The sequence below is a fragment of the Gymnoscopelus braueri genome (genome assembly GCF_963280865.1).
Source record: "Gymnoscopelus braueri genome assembly, chromosome: 22".
In the NCBI taxonomy this organism is placed as follows: Eukaryota; Metazoa; Chordata; class Actinopteri; order Myctophiformes; family Myctophidae; genus Gymnoscopelus; species Gymnoscopelus braueri.
Window position 1 is genome coordinate 1,040,001 of NC_137624.1, and position 25,000 is coordinate 1,065,000.

Here is a 25,000-nt window from a genome sequence, read left to right on the forward strand (position 1 = left end):
TATTTTATTTTTATACATTTAAAAAATAAAAGCTAATCTTATATATTAAATGTTAACAGAGTCTAATCGCCAACGTGTTTTATTTTTTATTCAATAAAACGTTTTGGTTGCAACAACTTGATCTCTGGGACCCAAATCTACACAGTACAATCCTCAGTGTCAATTGAACTCTGAGAGAGAGTGTGTGTGTGTGTGTGTGCGCGTGTGTGCGTGTGTGTGTGTGTGTGTGTGTGTGTGTGTGTGTGTGTGTGCGTGTGTGAGTGTGTGTGTGTGTGTGTGTGTGTGTGTGTGTGTGTGTGTGTGTGTGTGTGTGTGTGTGTGTGTGTGTGTGTGTGTGTGTGTGTGTGTGTGTGTGTACTCGTATTACTGTACTTGTGAGGGCCAAGTGTCCCCAGATGTATAGTAAAATTTGAAAAATAGACCTTGTGAGGAACCATTTTCCTGGTCCTCACGAGAGAAATGGACGTTTTTATGGTTAAAACAGATTTTTAGAGCGAGACTTACAATTGGTAAAAGACTCAGGTTATAGGGTTAGGAACAGGCATTTAGAAGTTAGGTTTAGAGTTAGAGTTATTCCTGATTTATACTTAGTTGCACGTTGGTGTCGTGAATCGAAAATAGGAGAGCTAAAAAAAAATAGCAACCTTGGCTATTTTCGCTGAATGTTCACCTATTTTCACGGAATGTTCACCTATTTTCGCAGAATGTTCACCTATTTTCACGGAATGTTCACCTATTTTCGCAGAATGTTCACCTATTTTCGCAGAATGTTCACATATTATCATGGAATGTTCACCTATTTTTGCAGAATGTTCACCTATTTTCGCAGAATGTTCACCTATTTTCACAATATGTTCACCTATTATGACAGGCCCAGAATACAGACACTAGGGTTCATGTGTTTTAAGTACATCAACTCATTTATTTATCATCATAACACATGATATCAAACAAACCTTACGTCAATGTTATTGTTGACACTGTCATCACCGCTTAGTGGAAAGTACCTGAGTGAGTGACACACACACACACACACACACACACACACACACACACACACACACACACACACACACACACACACACACACACACACACACACACACACACACACACACACACACACACACACACACACACACACACACACACACACACACACACACACACACACACACAGGTTCTGCATCAGTGGAAAAACTGATCATAGAGTAACTGGAAAATACCCACACACACACACACGTTCAGGGCCAAACCGAGGTCTCGGCATTTCAGCTTGTTCATTTTCCTTTGCAGCCTTGCTCAACGGTCTCTTGTATGTGATTCTCAACCCGTTTTCATCTCAAGGATCCCCAGCTTGACGGACCCTCGTTTAATACCATTATTTATCTCTGGGACCACAATCTGCACCGTAAAGTCCTTAGCATTAATATAGCTGGATATGGTCCATTTGGTTTCCATTTCCACATTGAGAACCAGTGGACTCTACTGTATGTGAGGCCATTACAATCGACCAGATTGTCTTACAATAAACAAGGTAAATGATCACATACATACAGTAGAATGTAGTGCCTCAAGAAACTAGGATCACAGCTAAACCACAAACCTAGCATCAGTCTACTCCATTGGTTCTCAAAATGGGCTCCGTTCCAGGGGGTCCCCAGCAAAATGATAGTTAGGAACCAAATGGACCCTTATGGGTCTGTAACTCTGAGAGTGTACAAATGGAACCAAATGGACCCGTTAGGTGTACCTGTTAGAGTGTACAAATGGTACCCGTTAGAGTGTACAAATGGAACCAAAGGGACCCTACCGGGTCCATTTGGTTCCATTTGTACAATCTCAAGAGTTAAATTAACATTGATTTTACGATATAAATTGGGGTCCCAGAGATAGAAATGCCATGAAATGGGGGTCCGTAGCCTAAAACATGTCAAACTGGGGGTCCTTGAAATTAAAATGGTTGCGAATCACTGCTAGAGCCGTAAAAATATTCTCTTATGGGGGGTCCCTGGCATATTTTTTTCAAATGGGGGTCCGCGGACTAATAAGTGTCAATTTGGGGGTCCTTAACATGAACAAGTTTGAGAACCATTGGTCTACTCTAAACAATATATAATACTATCAAAATAACCATCTGTACATTGAAACTATAGGATTCCAGTTAAACAAAGAACCTAGCATCTGTTTAAATAACTACATTTAAATTACATTCTTTAACATTTTGTGGTTGAGAAAACAAACCTAAGTAATGAAAACATGAGAACGAGTGACATATGGTCGTATCTAGGTTAGACGCTAGCATAGAGGTGGAGTCTGAAGAGATGAATGCTAGGGGGTGAGGTGGAGTCTAAAGAGGTGAGCGCTAGGGGGTGAGGTGAGTGCTAGGGGGTGAGGTGGAGTCTGAAGAGATGACTGCTAGGGGGTGAGGTGGAGTCTGAAGAGGTGAGCGCTAGGGGGTGAGGTGGAGTCTGAAGAGATGACTGCTAGGGGGTGAGGTGGAGTCTGAAGAGGTGAGCGCTAGGGGGTGAGGTTGAGTCAGAAGAGGTGAGTGCTAGGGGGTGAGGTGGAGTCTGAAGAGGTGAGCGCTAGGGGGTGAGGTGGAGTCTGTAGAGGTGAGTGCTAGGGGGTGAGGTGGAGTCTGTAGAGGTGAGTGCTAGGGGGTGAGGTGGAGTCTGAAGAGATGAGTGCTAGGGGGTGAGGCCTTCATAGGATATGAATGCAAACCAGCCAGCGCTTTAATTTTCTTTCTCTTTCTCTTTATTAATTTGGCAAAATAAACTGGGACAAACAGATAGTTAGGACACTATCTATGGTTCAAATACGATCCCTGTATGTTGGTAACAAAGAACAACAAAAAGCACCCTCTGAAAGCAGACACTTACACACTCATAAAATAAAAAATAACATTTCATGTGTCTTCTTCATTTAGTTTCAATGTCCTTGTGCGCAGATTCCAGGATGTCTGCTCGATGCGGGTAAAAAAAAGAGACCCGTTTTAAGGATTATTTGTTATAGTTAAAAAAGGTCAGTGGATCAATTCATTCTCAGTATTTTCCCAATATGGAAAAAAAAACAGTCTCTCACACATTCATTAAAAAAAAACACACAAATCTAAAGAGTTCTTTTTGCATTTTCCTTCAGTACAATTCAAGGGTCTAACAAAGACATCATTAGTCATTCAAATGACGGTACATTCTAGAAGCTTAAAGGGTCTCATCACTCTCAACTAAGGTTTCTATGCCGTCACTGTCGGGCAGAAACCTTGTATCTCCATATTTCAACGTGTTGTGTCTTAAGCGTTAATTAATGCCCTACTCCACCGTGAAAGAAGGTCACACACAAGTAGTGGAAAAAAGACGATCTAGGGAAAGTGGTTAAGTGTGTGTGTGTGTGTGTGTTTTATAAATATTGAACCAATGAAAAGTATTAACAGGACCTTGTGACTAAATAATAACTTAGCCTCGTTCCCAGCCTTACTCATCTGCGAAGAGAAAAGCCTGGTCACGACCTAATGCAGAGAGTGTCTATAGGGGAGGGACTTCCGTCGTACGCATTTCCCACGGAAACTATCTTTTTCGACCAATCACAGCACTCGTTTCATTCACGGAGAATGTAAACAGATTTGTAAAGCGTCAACGTCATTTCCTTGGGCGGTACTTTCATTTAGACACTCAACCGGCTAGGTCTTGCCCACCGTGATAATAACTACATTGGATCCATTGGAACACAGGTTATTACGCTTTTGAACGTACAAGGTTTCGACCCAGACCCCGACGATATGTTAACTGAGTGGTTTATGTTAAAGCTGTATTATGTAACTTTTTTGTGTGTGAATAAAATGCTATTTTGTATGTCAATGCAGCATAACTGATACAATTGGAGTGGTTGTATTTGGTCTCCCTGCTCTTCTAGTGAGACATTTAAGATCCTGTGTCTAGGCTGACAAACATTTAGATCTGAAGCTCAACATTTTGTTTTGAACACAGCGTTCATCCCCAGAGCAAGCATGCCGGCTCTATTAGCTCAGTGGTAAAGAAATGCCGCACGTGTGAGGGGGACGGCGGGTTCAAATCCGTGCTGGAACAGGAAAGTTACATAGTGCAGCTTAGTTTATGTGAACTGAGTAGTGGTTCACCTGTAGACTGGTTTCTCACAACTGGTTTAAGGGATCAAAAACGGTGGATCCAGTTTTAGCTGGTTGTGGTTTTAAGGCATTTAGACGAGTGACGTTTCAACCCACAATCATTCTCTGATCATTAATATGTACATTATTATAATTAGAATATATATACACTCACTTATTTACACGCTATGGCACTGACTCACATGAATACACATGGATACAATAACAGAGACAACACAGCACCTCTAGTGGCAGAAAAACAAAATACACACGTACACAAAAAAAAAGCTTTGGCATTTTGTAGATTTTCTCCCAAAATTGCACACAATAAGTGGTCAGAGAGAGACAGTCTTTAATATAAACCTCGTTTATACTTTCAAAGAGCGCCCAAGCTCACCCAAAACGACCGATGTGGGGAAAAGCGTTTCGCTTGACATTAACATAACATCAGTGGTGTAAAGTAACTAAGTACATTTACTCAAGCACTGTGCTTAAGTACAATTTTGAGGTACTTTTACTTTACCGGAGTATTGTAGATCTGGTATTTTCAAACATTTTACTACTTTTACTTTTGGTACTTTAAGTATATTCTGGTGCCAATACTTTGGTACTTTTACTCAAGTAACATTTTGAACACAGGCCTTTTTACTTGTAATAGAGTATTTTGATATTGTGGTATTGCTACTTTTACTTAAGTAAAATCTCTGAGTACTTTTGCCACCACTGCATAACATGAAAATCTGTAATTTTGGGTGAGCGAGGGCGGGCGTTCGACCAAGTATAAACAGACTTTAGTGGTAAACAATGCGGGGCCTTCCTTCTGAGTCCTGCGTTGGCCCCCGAGGCAAGCATGTTGGCCCCCGACACACGTTGGCCCCCAACGACCAAAGGTGGAGATGGCGGTCCTTCATTTCTCCACACACACAAATCCTCGGTGTGAATTGTAACTCTGAGAGGGGTGCAAAGGTTCATTTGGTGACATTTGTACCCTTCTCAGAGATAAAGGAGTGGTGTAAGTCATATTATTTTGTTAAAATAATTGTTAAATAAATAGCTCTATATTGTGGTAGTAATCATTGATATAGGGTTTGTTCAGTAACAGGCATCTCCCTGTCTCTCTTTGCTAAACAAAAGAAATGCATCTTAAAGTCAGGATTCCGATTGCATCCAATCAGGAGAGAGAGCCCGTACAGGATATAGGATACACACGTGAAATTGGAAGTGATGAAATAAATAAATGAGCAGAACCCAGGAATTAGGCACTGGAACACTATACAATTGAAGCTGATACATTGATGCTCTCTCCTGATTGGTTGACTTTGAAAATGTATTTTCTGTTTATTAAAAACATCTTGAACAAACACTCTATAGCAATGATTACTATCACAATATAGAGCTTTAACCTTTTAACAAAAAAACGTTTGTTTTAACCAAAAAATATCACTTACACCATATTGTAACGCTGAGAGGGGTGCAAATGTAACCAAATGGACCCTTTTGGGTCCATTTGGTTACATCTCTCAGATTTAATTAACCCATTAAAACCAGGAACGCATCTGTGTAATTTTTTAGATTTCTTTGGGCGATTAAAAAATAGCAGATATACAACTATTTTTGAAAAAATAAATCGTGAAAATGTGTGCAAATCTTTGAATATATAAATTTCTAACTCAAATCTTTGCTTCTGGGGGTCCCTGGAACAACATATTTTGAGATGGGGGGGGGGGGTCCGACAAATAGATATCATTTTGGGTGGTCCTTGACATGAAAAAAGTTTGAGAACCACTGATGTGTAGAATCCCCCAGAAGCAAAGATTTGAGTTACAAATGTTCGCTTTAAAAAAAATATATATTCAAAGAATCTGATTTGCACCAATTTTCACGATTATAAAAAAAATAGCAGATCTACAAGCTGGTAGCGCAGCACTCGGTGCCACGCTACGAGCTTGTATATCTGCTATTTTTTTAATAGCCAAAGAAATAAAAAAAAATTACACAGATGCGTTCACAGCTTTTAATGGGTTAACACCAAGTATTTTTTCAGTGTGGCAGGTGGGTGGGCGGTTCCTTCTCTCAGAGCAGACAGATCAGACTTTTGCCCTCCTCGATCTCCTCCTGCACCTTGTCGCTCGACGTGGCGATCTCGGCCTGCGCCGAGAACACGGCGCACACGAAAGTGAGCACGGTGCCGCCCATGGCGGTGTAGAAGGCCCAGCCCATGGAGCAGAGGCCCGCCCGGTACGGCGCCGCATCGGTGCCGCAGTAGAGCTGCACCTTGTCCGAACCCCAGCCGGCGGGGTACAGCATCAGGCCCAGGATCAGGAACAGACCTGTGTGGACACACACACACACACACACACACATAAAGAGACCCCGTTTTTATCCAGACACACACACAAAAACAAAAGTACTCACATGTTTTACTTAAGTAAAATGATCAATACTGCAATGTAGAAATACTCTGTTACAAGCGAAAGTCCGGAATTTAAAATGCACGTACAAAAGTATTGGTATCAAAATATACTTAAAGTACAAAAGTAAAAGTGCTCATTGTGCATAATGTCCCATTTCACAAGTTCAAAATGTATAAAAAATATTTTGAAAATAGCAGATCTGCTATTTTCAAATGGTCGAAATGTATATAATTACTCCAGTAAAGTAAAAATACCTAAACATTGTACTTAATTACAGTACTTGTGTAAATGTACTTAGTCAATTTACACCACTGGTCGGGACCCAATTGTGGGGTGCGGAACAATTGTTGTGGGTCGCGATTATTATTTTTGTTTCAAAAGATTATTAAAAAAAATTCATACATTGAAAAGAATTTTTTACAATAAAAAAAAAACCACGTTATGAACTTCTATTTTCACTCTTTTGGGTCCCGGGGAGAAATGAAATGTCTCTTTTGGGTGACAGGCTAAAGCGTTTGGGAACCACAGCACAAAGAGACACCATTGTTATATCCAGCGGTGTAGCGCTCGCTTGGCATTCTCATGATCTTTGATCTATGAGCTTATTGATCTGCTATTTTTATTTTTTTTAATTGCAAATCTTTAAATATATATATATTTTAAAGCAAATTCGTTTTTTACTCACATCTTTGCTTCTGGGTTTCCCTGGAACAAAAATATTTTGAGATGGGGGTCAAAATTTGGGGGCCAAATACATATCATTTTGGGGCTCCTTGACATGAAAAAGTTAAGTGTTTCAGAAAACATAAGTGTTTCAGAAAACTGCTAGGATTTAGAAGACATTTGCGGAATCCCCCAGAAGCAAAGATTTGAGTTGCAAATGTTCTCTTTAAAAAAAAATATATATATATTCAAAGATTTGCACTGAGTGCCGCGCTATGAGTTTGTAGATCTGCTATTTTTGAATAGCCAGAGAAATAAAAAAATGACACAGATTCTTTCCCGGTGTAAATGCGTTAAGGAGAACAATCACCAGCAGTAAAAAGGCACTTCACACCCCATCGGACCCCCCCCCCCAACCCCCATCTGGTCTCTCCATTCAGTAGAATGCGTTGGTCTAGCCCAGGGCCAATGGAGTGAAAGATCAAAGGCGTTTCACAAGCCATAGTCAGATAGCCTAATCTATATGCTGTCATTCACGGCTAAACAGTTACACTCAAGAATGTTCATCTTCGGGGTGATAAGACCCCTCTGCTTCACGTCGGGGGTCTTACCACCCCGTCGAGGTTTAGTTCTCAACAATAACCTGCTCACTCATTCATTATCCCTTGCTTAAGTGTTCATTTTATTTTTGATGCACTAGAATAAAAGCAGCCTTTAGGCGTGTTATTATGGGGGAAACAAGCTTTTGTTTTGTAAATGTATGTATAAACATACTCGGCAATAGAGGGTTTTTAAAAACCAAATGTCATTGGAGAATGTGATATTTTATGATGGAGACGAGAGAGCATGTGTTGTTAAGATTATACTGTTTACTGTCATTATGTAATGAAATAAGCAAATGTAGTTTGGCAGCAATGTAAAACAGTGGTTCTCAAACTGTGGGTTGGGACCCCCAGGTGGGTCCCCAGATGATTTTGCTTAAGGTGCAACATTGTTTTCTCACCCAACAGTAAACAAACCAACATACATAAGTGTACACAGGGTACAGTATCTGCATGTTTCTAAAGTTACAATTTAAGGACTTATAAGACCTTTTTAATACCTCTAAAATGAAAAATAAATACATAATAATAATAATGTAATAGAAATAATAATAATTACAATAAAATGAATAAATCATTGCGTCGAAGGCATTCAACAAACTATAAAAAATGGTCCAACATTGACAGAATTGTCAAATGTTACCTAAGAAAGAGGCAAACATTTGTTGTGAGCTTGCAGATAAGCTATTTTCACTATGTATCTGTGGAACCGAGTCAAACAAAGTTAAATGTAATGCCTTAACCTACAGTACAATTCCAAGTGTTTTTCAGGGTGGGGGGTCCCCAGTTCAAACATGATTATTTTGAGGGGTCCCCAGTTTAAATATGATTATTTGAACTGTGGACGGTGATCACAACAAATCAATGTTTGTGTTTGAAGCGCAGGCAGTGTAGCATGAGGTGTGGGCAGTAGGGGGCACTGTAGACCAGTGGTTCTCAAAGTGGGGTCCAGGGACCCCCAGGGGTCCTTAAGGAGTTATGGGTCTGTAACTCAGAGGGCCCCCAGAGATAGAAAATTATTTCAAGTGGGGGTCCTTGGCCTAACTCATATAAAACTGGGGGTCCTTGAAACCAAAACAAAAAAGTTTTAGAACCACTGCTGCAGACAATGTTATATACAGTGGTGGAACAAGTACTCAAATGTTTTACTTAAGTAAAAGTATCAATAATGTAGAAGTACTCTGTTACAAGTAAAAGTCTGGAATAAAAAAAAAAGTTAAAGTACAAAATGTACTCAAAGTACCAAAAGTAAAAGTACTAAAATGTCTGAAAATTTTCAAATAGTCTAGGTAGTATAAAATAGGGCTAAAGTGGTTAATGTATGTTATAACGTATAATAATGTATATCTGCAAAGTAACTAGTAACTAAAGTTTTAAAATAATTGCAGTGGAGTAAAAGTACAACATTTGCCTCTGAGATGTAGCGGAGTGGAAGTAAAAGTATTGAAAATGAGAAATACTCTAGTAAAGTAAAAGTACCTCAAAATTGGACTTGTACTTAGTTACTTTACACCACTGGTAATATAAGATGTGGGGGGGGGCGGCGGGGGGGGGGGGGGGGAGTGTGTGTGTGTGTGTGTGTGCAACTAAATGACTGAATCTGTGACAGTGGAAGTAGGTCACGGAGTTGAAGAGGAAATGACCCCGGCGGTCCCTTCTACACACAGACACAGGACGCTGTTCCTGGGGGGTAGGGGGGGGGGGGGGGGGGGGATTCCCCTGATCCCCTGATTCCCCTTTGGCCCTCTGGCTACCTTTTCCTGTTGTTGTACCTTGGCGTTGTTCGCACGGCGTGTTTGAACAACACACACACACTGACCTGGTCTGTGTTTGGAACGGTTCAGCTTTGGTCTCTTTTCCTGCCTGGGGGAGTCACTTCATATCACTTATATCGTTGGCTAGTGTTGCCATGTCCGTTTATTATAAGCGACTTTGGAGCTTGTTTTTTTCTGTTAAGTCGTGTGTAAATATTGGTTGTTGCGGGTTGGGTTTTTTTGGGGGGTTTTTCTTCTGAAGTGTAGTTGCTTATTTGGGCTTGCTTCAAAACATTGTTTTATTATTATTTAAACCAGTGGTTCTCCAATATTTTCACGTCATGTATCTGTCCCTAACCCCCATCTGAAAATGTTTTGTGCTAGATTCTTCCCAAATATTACAGATTTTATTTCAATTTTTTTTTTTAAACAGCAAATCTACAGGCTCACAGCACGACACGTTGTGAGCTTGTATATCGGCTATTTTCAAACAGCTGACGAATGCAGTATTATAGGTTTAAAGTGCTCATATGGCCTGTATAATAGTCACTTATTTTTGGCTTTCCTAGACCTGGTTGCTTATTTCTCTCACAACATCTGGCAACACTGATCGCGGCAGTCGGGCAGAAACCTTGTATCTCCATATTTCAACCAGTGTTCATTATTTTGACAGCAAATATTGATGTAGTTTTAGTCATAGTCTTTTGAATCAAATTCCATTTAGTTTTAGTCATATTTTAGTCATCTGAAATGTTTTAGTCTAGTTTTAGTTGACAAAATATCATCAGATTTTAGTCGACTAAATCTACAGTTTTATTTTAGCGGGCCGTGATGGCATCGTAATGAAAAAATACAGGAAAAAAAATACAGAAAATAGCCGATCTACAAGCTCACAATCACTGTGAGCTTGTAGATCAGCTATTTTCGGAGCACGACACCCGCACCCAACCAAACATAAAATGTTTCTACTCGATCTCTTCTCCACTCGTCCCTCCCTAACATTTTAGTCTGGGTTTTATTTGTTGACGAAATTGTCAGTATATTTAGTGATTGTTTTAGTTATTGTAGCTTAGTTTATATTTTGTTTTTATCCAGTTTTTGTCAGTGAAAATAGTTTTTTTTGTCATAGTTTTAGTTGACAGAATTAACACTGATTTCAACTTATTTGTGTGGGTTTTATAAATATTGAACCAATTAAAAGTATCAACAAGAGCTAGTGACTAAATAATAACTAGATTGTATCCATTGGAAAGCAGGTTTTTTTTTTCATTTCCTGAAAAAGAACAGCTTTGGACATACAAGGTTTCCACCTGACAGAGACAATATCAGAGGTGTCGTTTTGATCCTCTGAAGTCACGTTTTGAAACCGCGTCGCCGTTCACAGGAAATCATTGGTGCCAACTGGACCGTTTTGACGCTGTTGTTCACATGAATGATTTTCCATGAGTCCATCAATAAGGATTTCCTCCACCTGGAGAATATAGACATATTGTTGTACAGTTTTCCGCAGACCAAGGGGCATTTCAACGTTTTTCAGGCAAAGGACCCCTTGTACTTGGTCTGCTCTTTACTCCCTCTACACCAAAGATCCGAAAACAGCCGATCTACAAGATTACGACGTAAATGTAGATCGCCTATTTTCTGCAAATGGTCCGCCCCAGAACAGAGATGCTTGTGTTCAACTGGTTCATAAAAACACAAAGATTTGGCGGCCCCCCTCTAGTAACTCTGAGGACCCCTAGGGGTTCCGGAACCCTCTGTTAAAGACCCATGCCGTAGAGTCCCGTGACCCTTAGGGGGTCCTCAGAGTTACTGGGGGAGGGGGGGGGGGGGGTCGCCAAATCTTTGTGTTATAGGAAGTATTCTTTGTGATCGGAGCCAAATTAGTGAGAATTTGAGCATTTTGAGTAAAATGTTTAGATAGTGCTACCTATTATGGTGGAATGTGTTTTTATGGATCTAACACTCTACTGAGAAAGCCGACGTCTAGTTGTGCTGTCTGTGTATTTCCCTATAGCACTGTTTCCTCATCTAGTCTGGCCTGATCCATGCACTTTAGGACATTTAAAAAACTACCCAAAAGCATAATTCCAGAACCCTCCCTGTCCCTTTCTTTGGCCCTTAAAGCCCCCCTCTCTCCTTTAGAACAGTCAGTATGGTATTAAACAAGGAAATGAAAAGTGGGTCAGAGATTCTTTCCACATGTTGCTGCAGTATTGTAGCTGCTGCCTGCTGATGGACTGAATGTATGGCTTCAATTCACTGCACCCCCCCCCCTACCAAGTAACTAAGTACAGCTACTCGATACTTTTACTTTACCTCAGTATTTCAGTATTTAAAGGGATAGTTCACCCCAAAATGACTTTTTTTCTATCGATTAGAGATGATCGCCATGGAGACTTGAATTCATGGATATTTTTTTGTTTTTGTCACATTCCTAAGCCAATAATTTGATGGCCGGCAGCGGTTCCGGTAGGAGACACAAAGAGTCTCCTTTGTGTCGGGCTGCCTACCGGTCCGCTGGTCATCAAATTATTGCTATGAGCTTGTAAATCTGCTATTTTTGAAACATTTTGAAAATGTAATAAGTAAATAATAATATATATTTTTTAAAGCAAACATTTGTAAAATATTTTGTTCCAGGGACCCCCCCATGAAGCAAAGATTTGAGTTACAAACGTTTGCTTAAAAACATTATACTTTCAAAGATTTGCACACATTTTCACGATTTTTCAAAATTAGCAGATCTACAAGCTCATAGCGCGGCACTCGGTGCCGCGCTATGAGCTTGTAGATCTGCTATTTTTGAATAGCCAAAGAAATCCTAAAAATGACAAGAGATGCGTTCCGGGATTGAATGAGTTATGTAAAATAAATCTGAGTCGTACTGCTTCCGCTATACTGCCCTACCAAAGACCCTCACGCCCCCCCCCCCCCCCCCACCACCACCACCCCAACCCCCCCCCCAAACCAGACACACCTTCTAACCTAATATCCCGCTGCTCTGCGCTCCACACACACACACACACACACACACACACACTCTCTGCTTTCTGCCCCTAGCAAAGCTGTCCGTATGGAGCAGAGATTTACAGAGGACTTTCCCATGTCGACATTGTAGCTAGTCACACAGAAACCTTGTATCTCTCCATATCGCTGTTGTTGGGCAGAAACCTCTTATCTCCGTAGTTTAACCCATTAAGACCGGGAACGCATCGGCGTAACCACTTTAACCATTATTTTATACTTTGGGCTATTCAAAAAATAGCAGATCTACAAGCTCATAGCGCGGCACCGAGTGCCGCACTATGAGCTTGTAGATCTGCATTATTTTTTTAATCGTGAACATTTGTACACATCTTTGAATATATATATATTTTAAAGCGAACATTTTTAACTAAAATCTTTGCTTCTGGGAGGTCCCTTGGAACAACATATTTTGAGATGGGGGTCCGTGGCCAAATACATATCATTTTGGGTGGGCCTTGAGATGAAAAGGTTTGAGAACCACTGATTATAGCAACATACGTTTTCTCAAAAAACTGTAGGATTTAGAAGACATATGTAGAATCCCCAGATGCAAAGATTTGAGTTACAAATGTTGGCTTTAAAAGATCTACAGGGCTTCTATATCTGCTATTTTTGAATAGCCAAAGTATAAGATAATGGTTAAAGTGGTTAAAATCTAAAATGACACAGATGGTGGTTCCCGGTCCTCATGGATTAAAGTTTGGGTAAGTGATATTTTTTGGTTAAAACAAGAAGTTTTGTATTAAAAGGTTAAAGCACTATATTGTGATAGTAATTGCTATAGAGTGTTTGTTCAGTAACAGGGGTCTCCTTGTCTCCAGCTCTTTAATAAACAGAAAATGCATTTTCTGGTAGTTGACAAAATGTCAGCCAATCAGGAGAAAGTATCCATTTATCAACTTCATTTTATTTTTTTCATTCTTCCAGTTCCAATTTTGTCTGCTCATTTCTTAGTGTCATCACTTCCAATTTCACTTGTTTAACCTGTATCCTGACTGAGTTCTTTATTCTGATAAGGATAAAATTGGTATCCCAACCTAAAAATGCATTTTCTGTTTATATAGAGCTGGAGAGACATGGAGACTCCTGTTACTGAACAAACACTCTATAGCAATGAGTACTATCAGAATATAGAGCTATTTAACACTTATTTTTAACTACCTTACCCTACCCTTTAACTTTGTGTGTTTTTTCGTAAATTAATCTTACTACAGTGTCACACAAGTAGATCTGCTACTTTTGCTATTTTTGAATTTCGAATCCTGGAAAGGAGTGTCAGTAGCAAAAATAGCCGATCTACAAGCTCACAGCACGTTGCAACGAGACACGTGAGCTTGTAGATCGGCTACCCCGACGGCAACAAAATGACAACACAGTAATTGGGTCCATTTGGTTCCAATTCCCAACAATCAATCATTTAGCTGCAGACCCCCTGGAAGTGGAACCCCCTCAAGGACCCCTGGGGGTCTCGGGACCCCCCCCCCCCCACTGGTATAGAATAGATTTCCTTCCAGCTAAAGATACGACTTCCTCCTTCTGCTAACCTTCTCAACCTATCCCCTTCACCACGGCCCCTAATCCACTGGTCCTCAACAGTGGTGTAAAGTAACTAAGTACATGTACTCAAGTACTGTACTTAAGTACAATGTTGAGGTATTTTTACTTTAATGTTGTACTTACACATTTTCAATACTTTTACTTCTACTCCACTTCATCTCAGAGGCAAATGTTCTACAATTATTTGAAAACTTGAGTTACTAGTTACTTTGTAGATTTTGATTATTATTACAAAACAAACAGTAACAGCTTCAGCCCTATATACATTTCGGCCATTTGAAAATGATCTACAAGCTCACAGTGCGTCGCGATGCAACGCATTGAATACTACGTTAGTTCCATTGATCCAAGCCGGAACACAATGGATTGATACTTACATGTCACCATGTCTGTCTGTCTATAAAAGAATGCCTCCCTTCTAAACATTACACCATAATCACATTCTCACAATTCTTATCAGTTACAACCAGGATGTCTGCTGTCTGTGTGTGACCCAATCACACCATGTGTTCTGAGGTCATTCTGTGTTATGTTCACTCCATAACTGTGACTTAATCAAAGGTGGTCAAATTCATGACCTTGTTTCACTCTTTGTTTTGTGTTGGAGATGAAAGAGAGAAAAATTGTCCGTTTTGCAATAAGATAATGGTCTGTAACGTAACCCTCTCTGTGAGGCTATATTATACGATCAAGCTTGTAACCCACACCAGTACATCCTAGTCTATGTCTACCTGGTCATTTTAAGGTTGGCGACTGTTACCAAAGGACATTCTGTAATCTGGCATTTTATTGTTGCAAAACTATACTGCACTGCAATGTAATTTTCACTGTCATAAAGATAGGAACAGAATCATGAGATCGAAGACATGATGACAGTTTATGACTCGCTGTCCATGTTGCGCTTGTAAAGCAGATGGTTTAAAGACACGGCACACATTTATTGTCTTCCTGTTTCTAATCGGGGCTAGTTGAGGTTATGAGAGAGCAAAACACCCTGTCCTATAAACCAGTGGTTCTCAACCAGTGGTCCGGGGACCACCAATGGTCCTTGAGGGGGTTCCAGCCGGGTCCCCAGCAAAAGGTGTTCATATACATTTTCACCCCTTTATCCATTATTGTATACGAACAATTTTGTCTCTCCTGGGGGTCGCTGACACAAAATAGATGGGGGGTCCGTGGCCAAATGTATATCAATTTAGGGGTCCTTGGTATGAAAAAGGTTGGAAACCACTGCTATAAACCTAAACAACTAAATATACAGTTGATTTAGTCGACTAAAATGTATGCTGGCAGGCCGTGATAGCGTCAGTAATGCCTGGTTTATGCCTTAGCTGTTTGTCGAAAATAGCCGATCTGCAATCTGTGACGCGCTGTGAGCTTGTAGATCGGCTATTTCCGAGTGTAACACCCACACGCAACCAAGCATAAAATGACTTGTCTTAGCTTAGTTCTACTGCCTCTCTTCTCCACGTACAGCCCCTCCCTAACATTTTAGTCTAGTTGTTATTTGTTGACAAAATTGTCAATATATTTTGTCTTAGTTTTAGTCATCATAGCTTAGTTTTTATTTAGTTTTCGTCATTGAAAAAAGGTAGTCGACGAAATATGGTGGTCATAGTTTTAATGGACAAAATGAACACTGGCCCACATGCCCACATGTTGCCAAACGTTACATCTGGGACCCGGGAGGCAACATCAAAGGAGAAGATCTGCCACGCCTAGTTACCAAGTTACCGTAGTTACCTGTCGCCCTGCCAGACACGTGTAGTTACCAATACAGGTACCCGTCGCCCTGCCAGACACGTATAGTTACCAAGACAGGTACCTGTCTCCCTGCCAGATAATACAATGTCCTTGTTCTGTCGTCTGTTTTAGCTATTCACTTACGTAAGGTGCTATGAATGACTTTACCTTCAGGGCTGAGAAACCTCGCTTACTATTCAAGAAATGAATGTTTTTGAATGACTCCAATGTAGTTATTGTTTAGTCACAAGCTCTTGTTAATAATTTTCATAGGCTTAATACAGGGGTCTTCAACGTTTTCTAGGCCAAGGACCCCCTAGCTGAGACACCCCCTCTATATTGTTTCAGATTTTAAAAAATGTACTTGGTCTGCTCTTGTTTCCCTCTACACCTCTTTGCCAAAAATAGCAGATCTACATATTGTAGATCGGCTATTTTTGGCTAAAGTTCTCCTCAGAAAAGGGATGCTAGGCTTCAAGTGGTAAAAAAAATCCTATCACACAAAGATTTGGCGGCCCCCCTGTAGTAACTCTGAGGACCCCCTAGGGGTCCCGGACCCCTGTATTATGTCTTACACAATGTTTCTAAAATAGTGGAAAATAGCCGATCTACAAGCTCACAGCATGACACGTTGTGAGCTTGTAGATCGGCCATATTTGTTACTTGTGCGCTATGCTCTTGTATGACAAAGTAGGGCAAAAAAAACAACATCAAAAGGTGTAATATGGAGATACAAGGTTTCTGCCCCACGGCACACGGCTTCAGTTACACACATCTGGATAGAAACGGTGACAACATGGCCCTCAGAGACTTTCACATTTCTATCTGCTGATCTCCAGTGACAAACAGTGACATCAGTGACATGGTGAAAATTAGGTTAACAGAGTTAGGGGCAGTGATGGAATGTAACTCAGTACATGTACTCAAGTACTGTACTTAAGTACAATTTTGAGGTACTTTTACTTTACTGGAGTATTTCCAATTGTCTATATTTTTACTTCTACTCCACTACATCTTCGAGGCAAATATTGTACTTTTACTCCGCAACAATTATTTGAAAACTTTAGTTACTAGTTACTTTGCAGATATAAATGATTACATTATAAAACATACATTAACCACTTTAGCCCTATTTTATACCTAGGCTATTTGAAAATAGCCGATCTACAAGCTCACAACGCGTCGCGATGCGATGCGTTGTGAGCTTGTAGATCTGCTATTTTCAAACATTTCAGTACTTTCACTTTTGGTACTTTAAGTGCATTTTGATACCACTACTTTTGTACTTTTACTCAAGTAAATTTTGAATTCAGGACTTTAACTTGTAACAGAGTACTTCTACATTGCAGTATTGATACTTTTACTTAGTAACTTTTACTTTTACTTGAGTACTTTTTCCACCACTGCTCAAGTGCTGTACATAAAATTGTGTTAAAGATTAAACTTTCATAGATTTCATAGATCTTCAAAGTGCTGGACAATTTGCCGAAAATAGCAGAGCTTGTAGATCTGCTATTTACTGGCAAATGGTCCCCCCACAATATGGATTCAGATGGTTAATATATTTGTATTTTTCTTATGTTTAAAGTTCCTATCAGACAAAGGTTTGGCAGACCCCCTGTAGTAACTCTGAGGACCCCCTAGGGGTCCCGGAGCCCCTGTTGAAGACCCCTGTATTAGGTCAATGGGGACAGGGACAAACGGTGACATCAGTGACATGTCGAATTTTAGGGACACGCCAACGGAATAACGTAACCGTCTCTGGCAACAATATCGCCCATCATCTTCACATCTGAGGTCAATCCTTTCTGCAAACATCCACCATCTGACTCCAGTTTTATTATTACCAGAAGGTCTGGACATTTACTGGAAATAATGACTAGTATAACGTCAGCTAGTGGCAGTGGTGGACAGCAACAGAGTACATTTCCTTTTTTGTATCATTACCATTTTTTTAAATCTGTACTTTACTGGAGTATTAGGTTTATTTAAATTTTTATCCTTAGACTTTCACTCCATTTCAAAGACAAAATATTGTACTTTTGACTCCACTACATTTCTAGTATATTATGAATACTATCGCGATGCATTGTGATTTTTTTTTGTGCTACTTTTGTGTGGCACTCTTAAACCTTTTCAGATGGGGGGGGGGGATCCACGGCCAAATACATATCATGTTGGGGGTCCTTGGCACGAAAAAGTTTGAGAACTACTGATTTTGAAGGCATTTGTAGAATCGGCCTAAGGTCTTTATGGGTTAAGGGGTGAAAAACATATGTGTGAGACTCACCAGCGATGCCCTGCAGCAGGCCGCACACGTTGAAGATGCTCTTCTTCATGATGCTCTGGAAGCACATGGTGAACACCGAGATGAACGCCACGGCGCACAGCAGCAGGATGCCCGCCGCCAGGAAGATGGCCGCCCCTTGCCAGAAGCCACTGGCCATCTCGCCGAAGTGCACGGCGTACGGCCCGCACAGCACGCCGCCGCGGCCGAGCCGCAGGTGCGGCAGCTTGATGCAGCGGCCGTACAGTCCCAGGGTGGGCCGGTAGGCCTCGCCGGCAGCCGAAGAGGCCCCGCCGTGGTGGTGGTGGGGGCCAAAGACGGCGTCGGGGGTCCGGGGGAAGCCCACCAGCCAGTCGGTGCTCATGAAGGCGATGAGCTCGCCGAACGCCGCCACGATGCTCAGCAGAGTCCAGAGCATGGAGCGGCACGTCACGATCACGTGGCACATGGTGACCACGATTGTCCCGGAGACACAGGGGTGGGGCGCTGTCTGCTTAGAGATCAAAGATCGATCGATTAAAATCCAAGATCGATCGATGCGATCCGATGATCAGGAATCAAAATTCGGTCGTTTTCTGTTGTTCTTCTTCTTCCCTTTCCTGAAAACTGCAAATGATGGAGCAGGAACGACAAATGTCTGGACTCTGGAGGGGCTCTCTGCTTAGAGCGAAGATCGATCGATTAAATCCAAGAGCGATCGATTCAACCGATGGCTTTTAGTCAGATTTTTTGTCAGACAGTTTTACTGGGTATTTTCCCTTTGAGCCAGGAGCTCCACTGACACAGAAGTTATCAGTCCAGTCAGAGGATGTCCTCTGCTTCTGACGTTGGGGTCAAGTGTTGTTCCGGTAGGACCGTGGTCCTTCCTACTTCCTTGTTGTTGCTCCTGGGTCTTGGGTCTTCAAGGCTCCTTCAGGTAGGGCTGTCACAACGACAAAATTGAAGTTGATGATTAATTTGTCACTCAAATAATTGCGATTAACGATTTAATTGTGGGAACGCATCTGTGTCATTTTAGATTTATTTGGCTATTAAAAAATACAAAATCTGCAAGCTCATAGCGCAGCACCGAGTGCCACGCTATGAGCTTGTAGATCTGCTATTTTTGAAAAATCGTGAAAGTTTGTGCAAATCTTTGAATACATATATATATATGTTTTAAAGCGAACATTTTTAACTCCGATATGTGCTTTTGGGGGTACCTCGAACAACATATTTTGAGATGGTGGTCCGCGGCCCAATACATATCATTTTGGGGGTCCTTGACATGGAAAAGTTGGAACACCACTGATATGGCAAAATATACGTTCAAAGATTTGCACACATTTTCAAGATTTTTCAAAAATAGCAGATCTACAAGCTCATAGCGCGGCACTCGGTGCCGCGCTGTGAGCTTGCATATCTGCTATTTTTGAATAGCCAAAGAAATCTAAAGTGACACAGATGCGTTCCTGGATTGAATGGGTTAATAATTATGATCTACCTTTTCAGGTGTTCCCCTGCTGTTGCGCTCACTCCTTCCTGTCTGATGTCTTGGCGTTGTGTGCTCTCTCTCTCTCTCTCTCTCCGGCAGGGTGCGGTTTGGTGTTGGGCGTTGTTGTTTGTTTCTGTCCTATCGGCGTGCGGTGTGTCGTTCACATGGTACTGCAGGGGGCGTGTCCTCTGGGCCAGCCCGCTGGCGTCACGTCAAACACACCTGTAGCAGATAAAAGACGGTAAACATTAACGATACAACCTTAGTGTGTGGGTCATTGGAGACTGTAAACACTAACTCTAGAGTCAACTTTATACTTTGTCATAAAGGTGTCCCATGCCCGAAAATAAGCTGATCTACAAGCTCACAATGTGTCAAAGAATGAAGTGAGTGCAGTGGTTCTCAAAGTGGGGTCCGGGGACCCTCAGGGGTCCTTGAGGGGGCTCTAGGGGGTCGAAAGCAAAATGTGTTAATATAGCATAAATAAATATTTTCAACCACTTTAACCCTATATATATCGGCTATTTGAAAATAGCAGATCTACAAGCCCACAACGAGAACTACTGGGTCAGATGTGTAGTGTGCTTCTATTGAGGCTGAGTGTGTCTGAAGTGAAACTCTACAGTTGTCTGTGTGTTGACGTTGAAAGATCTGTAATGTTCTGTTCTGTTGTGCCTGAGAAAGCACATTAGTGTCAGGTCAGTATGACGTGCGTGTGCGTGTGCGTGCATTCGTGTACACACTGTAAACACAGCAGTGTGTTTCACATGGTTGCTTACAGCAGTGTCTATGCAGGAGCGCTGTGGAACACAGCTAGAGGTTGGAGGTTTGAAGAAGAATTCAGAATTTAGAGTCAAAGAGACATAAATTAATACTTGAGAAATGGACGCTTACATTGGGATGAGAGCGACTTAGTGGCGGCCATAGCTGAGTGGGTAGACAGGTTGTCTGGGAATCACAAGGTTTGACCCTTGGGTCACCCATCTACATGTCGAAGTGTCCCTGAGAAAGACACTTAGCGATGTATTGTGAATGCTGTTTTTTTTATTTTTACCCCTTTTTCACCCCAATAGACCGCCGAAGTCTGACGTCATTTACACATCCTTTGTTTGTCTACCTGGTTCGCAGTTTTCCACCCCCGTTCTGAATCCCATAGACGTATTTAATATCGCGTCAAATAAGAACTGTGTTCCAAAAATAAACAAATGACCACGGCGGGTTGACTCTTATGGATATGAAGCATCAACTGACGGTGAGAAAACGCTAATGTTACTTCCGCCAAATTAGTTACATTTTCGCCAGAAACAGACTGTATCAAATATAAGTGACTGACTATCATAAACTATACAGAACCTCCTCCCTGACAATAACGCCGACACGCGGTGTTTATTTTTGGACCACAATTCTTATATGAGACGATTCTAAGATGACCCAATGTTATTCTCCATAGAGAAATTACTTCCGCAAACCTGGGGATGAACGAGTGACGTCAGGACTTCGGTGCTCTATTTAGTCGCCAATTGATTCCTCCCCACACACATTTGTGTGTTGTCACTGCTGTTGTATTCTACTGACTCAAATACCAGCAGTGAGGAGCCCCCACCGGGAGGACGTAGAGCCTTCGTCCTACTCCTCCCGCCCAACACTCCCTGCTGACAGGCTCCGCCCCCAAGCCCCCCTCCGCCCGGCTTCCATCCCCCGGGCCAATTGTGTTTGTATAGACACTCGACAAAGCCGATTGCACCACGGGGGATTCAAACCCACAATCTCCGCGGTGGTGGGCATACAAATACAATGCGATTCTATGAGAATACACCCTTTTCTGCCTAGAGCAGAAAAAAACTGACAAAAAAAACCTTGATCACGTGTGCATTCACTAACATAACAAACAAACAAAAGCTTATGCTTACACACGCCTGGTGGGTTTCGTGATTTTACCCCTTACAGCTCCCCCCCATGCGCTCATCAGAGCCATCTGAGCAGCCTCAGCTGGGTGAAGCTGTAAAAGTAATGTCACTTCCCCTCCCGGGGTGACCAGGAAATGCTTTTTTTCCCTGCGTGTCAACTTTGAGTCTCCTACCAGAGACATTAGCATCTTTCCGCTGGTCATAAAATTATTGTCTCAGGAAAGCGACAAAAACAAAAAAATCTCCATGAATTCAAAGCTTCATGGGGTGTGTAATTGATAGAAAATTAGATTTTTTTGGGGTGAACTATCCCTTTAACACCAGCATCCGTACTCTGGGGAAAATCTTTGCAGGAAAATAGCAGATCTACAAGCTCACAACGTGTCGCGACGCGTTGTGAGCTTGTAGATCGGCTATTTTCAGTGAAGGTGTTTAATGTAGAGCGAAAACAGAAAAGTCACTAGTATAGAGCGCTGACGGACTGGGCTTAACAACTTGAGGCCTATTTTGAACCCAACCCCCAAAACCAGCCTGGAGGTAGATAACAGAACCACTGTCCCCCAGTCACAAGACCACTGATGACACACACACACACACACACACACACACACACACACACACACACACACACACACACACACACACACACACACACACACACACACACACACACACACACACACACACACACACACACACACACACACACACACACTGGTGGTGGGAAGGAAAAAAATCATTTCAGTGAACGAACGATTTCGCTTGTAGATCGCTTGTAGATCGCTTTCGCGCACACACACACACACACACACACACACAGCACATAGCCATAACAGCACGGCAGATAACCTTACAGATTATACTTTTATTGTCCCCGTGGGAAAATTCCAGGGTTAATGCCCTATAGCTTTGCTCAAGGGCACTTGGGCTGGAGAGTGGAGAATGACGCTAACATGTATGTCTTTTACTGTGGGAGGAAACAGAAGATTCCCAGCAACCCGAAGGAATCCCATGTGAATGAATGAATGACCATGGTGAGAACATGCCAACACAGAAACAGCCCCGGCCAGTCAGGGTTCGAAGTAACAGTGTTACTTTAAGTCTTTTGAATAAAATTCCAATTTAGTTTTAGTCATATTTTAGTCAACTGAAATGTTCTAGAAGAACAAATGAATGAATCCTACATTATTTTACCTGTCTGTGTCATTTACAGACCTTTGCCTTTTTTTTGTTTTACAACTTTCTAAGGATCAGCAGAAGCCCTGGAGGCCAGTGAAGCAGCACCATATCAGACCCACAACCCTGATCCCAGATCAGCTTCAGGGCAATGCACTGGCATCAAAGGCTGGACAGTAAAGATAACAGACGTCTACAGGTTAGGCAGTAAAACATAATTTCTCTGTCATTGTTCTTCCACATGTGCAATTATTCTATCAAGCAGCATTCACTTTAAAGGGCATGACGCCCTTTTGTTTTTCAGATCAGGTTAAAAGCTACAGCCTTATAGTAAACACTACACAGTGATGTAAGCAACACAGCTGCATAAGGCTGACCTTAAAGTCAGTGGTGGAAAAAGTACTCACATTTTCTACTTAAGTAAAAGTATCGATACTGCAATGTAGAAATACTCTGTTACAAGTAAAAGGCCTGTGTTCAAAATGTTACTTGAGTAAAAGTACTAAAGTATTGGCATCAAAATATACTTAAAGTACCCAAAATAAGTAAAAAAAAGAGTACCAAAAAGTTTGAAAATAGCAGATCTACAAGCTCACAACGCGTCGCGAGTGTGAGCTTGTATATTGGCTATTTTCAAATAGCCTATATATAAAGCAGCGCTAAAGTGGTTAATGTATGTTTTATAATGTATGCACATGCACAATATCAGCACCCTGACTCTGTTTGACCAGAATGGAACAGAGCCTTAATTAAGTATCATTGGTACCACCTGTGAAGGAAGTAAGGAAGTGGCCCATGTCTTTCCAATATGGCTGCTGTGCATAGAGCCAATAGCATAATATTCCACCCTCGCGGTTCAAATGTGCTTCAAAGGCATACGAATACAGATCTCCACCTACGGGGCCATCTGGTGAAATCCGCATTCTGTTTGGTTATTAAAACAGCAGCTGCAGACAAACCTACGCCCACTGCTTTGGAAACTGATCATCATCCCAATATATGAAGCACCGCTCTGCAGCTTCTGCATTGGTGCAGTTGCTTTTGTTTTTTTTACCCATTAAAACCAGGAAAGCATCTGTGTCGTTTTATATGTGTGTATATATATATATATATATATCAAATAGCGAATAAATAATGGACCTTGATATGAAAAAGGGTTGAAAACCACTGGTGTAGAGACTCCAAGTGTTTGGCTCCAACAGGCCCTTTGAAGAGGCAGGAATCTCATACCGAATTGAGAGATTTCAAGTCTGTCCACGAGACACATTAGCAGGTTCCAGCTCGGAGGGAAAGACGGTCAGACACAAAGTTAAGCATCTTCAAACCCGTACCCACACATTCTTTTTTACAAATGAACTTTCTAAACCTTTCCATAACTTTCCCCACAATATTTTTGCCCATTTCCAAGCCTGTATAGTAGTGATGTGCGGGTCGGGTTTTCTCATGACCCGCCCCGCCCCAACCCGCGACGGAACGCGACCCGCCTCAACCCGCCCCGCGAACCCATATATAAATCTATGGCTCAACCCGCCCCGCGACCCGCGGTGGGAATATATATATATATTATATAGCGCTCTTTTAAGTACCCAAAGTCCCTTTATATGTCTACAGTAGCACAACATTGTCATGGGCTGAATAAACAAGCATGTTGGTCAAAATAGTTTTTTTTTTTTTTTTTTTCGTGGAGAGCGCCTGACCCGCTCACCCTCAGCCCGCATATTTTTCTCTGAAATCCTGACTCGACCTACCCGCGCCGCGGGTTGACCCGCGGGTCCCGCGGGTTACGGGTCGACCCGCTCATCACTACTGTATAGCAATCATGTGGTGCAATCCTGAGGCTCTTGCTTCAGTGTAATGATGTTAGACACGTTTTTTTTTTTTATTATTAAAATAAATTATGAACACACTCATTACCCAAGTACAATGCATGAACAAACTTTACTCCAAAACAAATTCCAAACTATTTCCATGCCTGGAAAGGTGTTTATTTTTGAAATATTTCCAGGAATATATTGACTAGGGATCGACCGATTCAGGTTTTTCATGTCCGATACCGATACCGATTGGTAGTGATCAAAGAGGCCGATAGCCGATATTAAGAACCGATTAAAAAATGTCAAGAATAACAAAAATATAAAATAATGATCAACTCGAAAAAAAACTTTTTTTTGTTTCTTTTTATATTTCATTTCTTTCGATATTGATCATGAATATCGGCCCCGATAATCGGTCGTTTCGATAATCGGTAGTATTGATGGTGGGAGCCC

At 41.5% G+C, this 25,000-nt stretch overlaps 1 protein-coding gene across 2 annotated transcripts in view; it reads right to left on the bottom strand.

Annotated features, from left to right (window-relative positions):
* Positions 1 to 2,737: 2,737 nt before the first annotated feature.
* Positions 2,738 to 25,000, bottom strand: part of LOC308078675 (LHFPL tetraspan subfamily member 2a protein-like) — a 68,034-nt gene continuing 45,771 nt past the window's right edge. For both annotated transcript variants that reach the window (XM_080419945.1, XM_080419944.1), the window contains 3 exons: positions 19,660 to 19,872; positions 18,180 to 19,098; positions 2,738 to 6,456 (listed from right to left, as the gene is read on the bottom strand). In XM_080419945.1, coding sequence (XP_080276071.1) covers positions 6,200 to 6,456; positions 18,180 to 18,624 — 702 coding nt within the window. In that variant the 5' untranslated portion in view covers positions 18,625 to 19,098; positions 19,660 to 19,872 and the 3' untranslated portion in view covers positions 2,738 to 6,199. The remainder of the gene's footprint in view (positions 6,457 to 18,179; positions 19,099 to 19,659; positions 19,873 to 25,000) is intronic.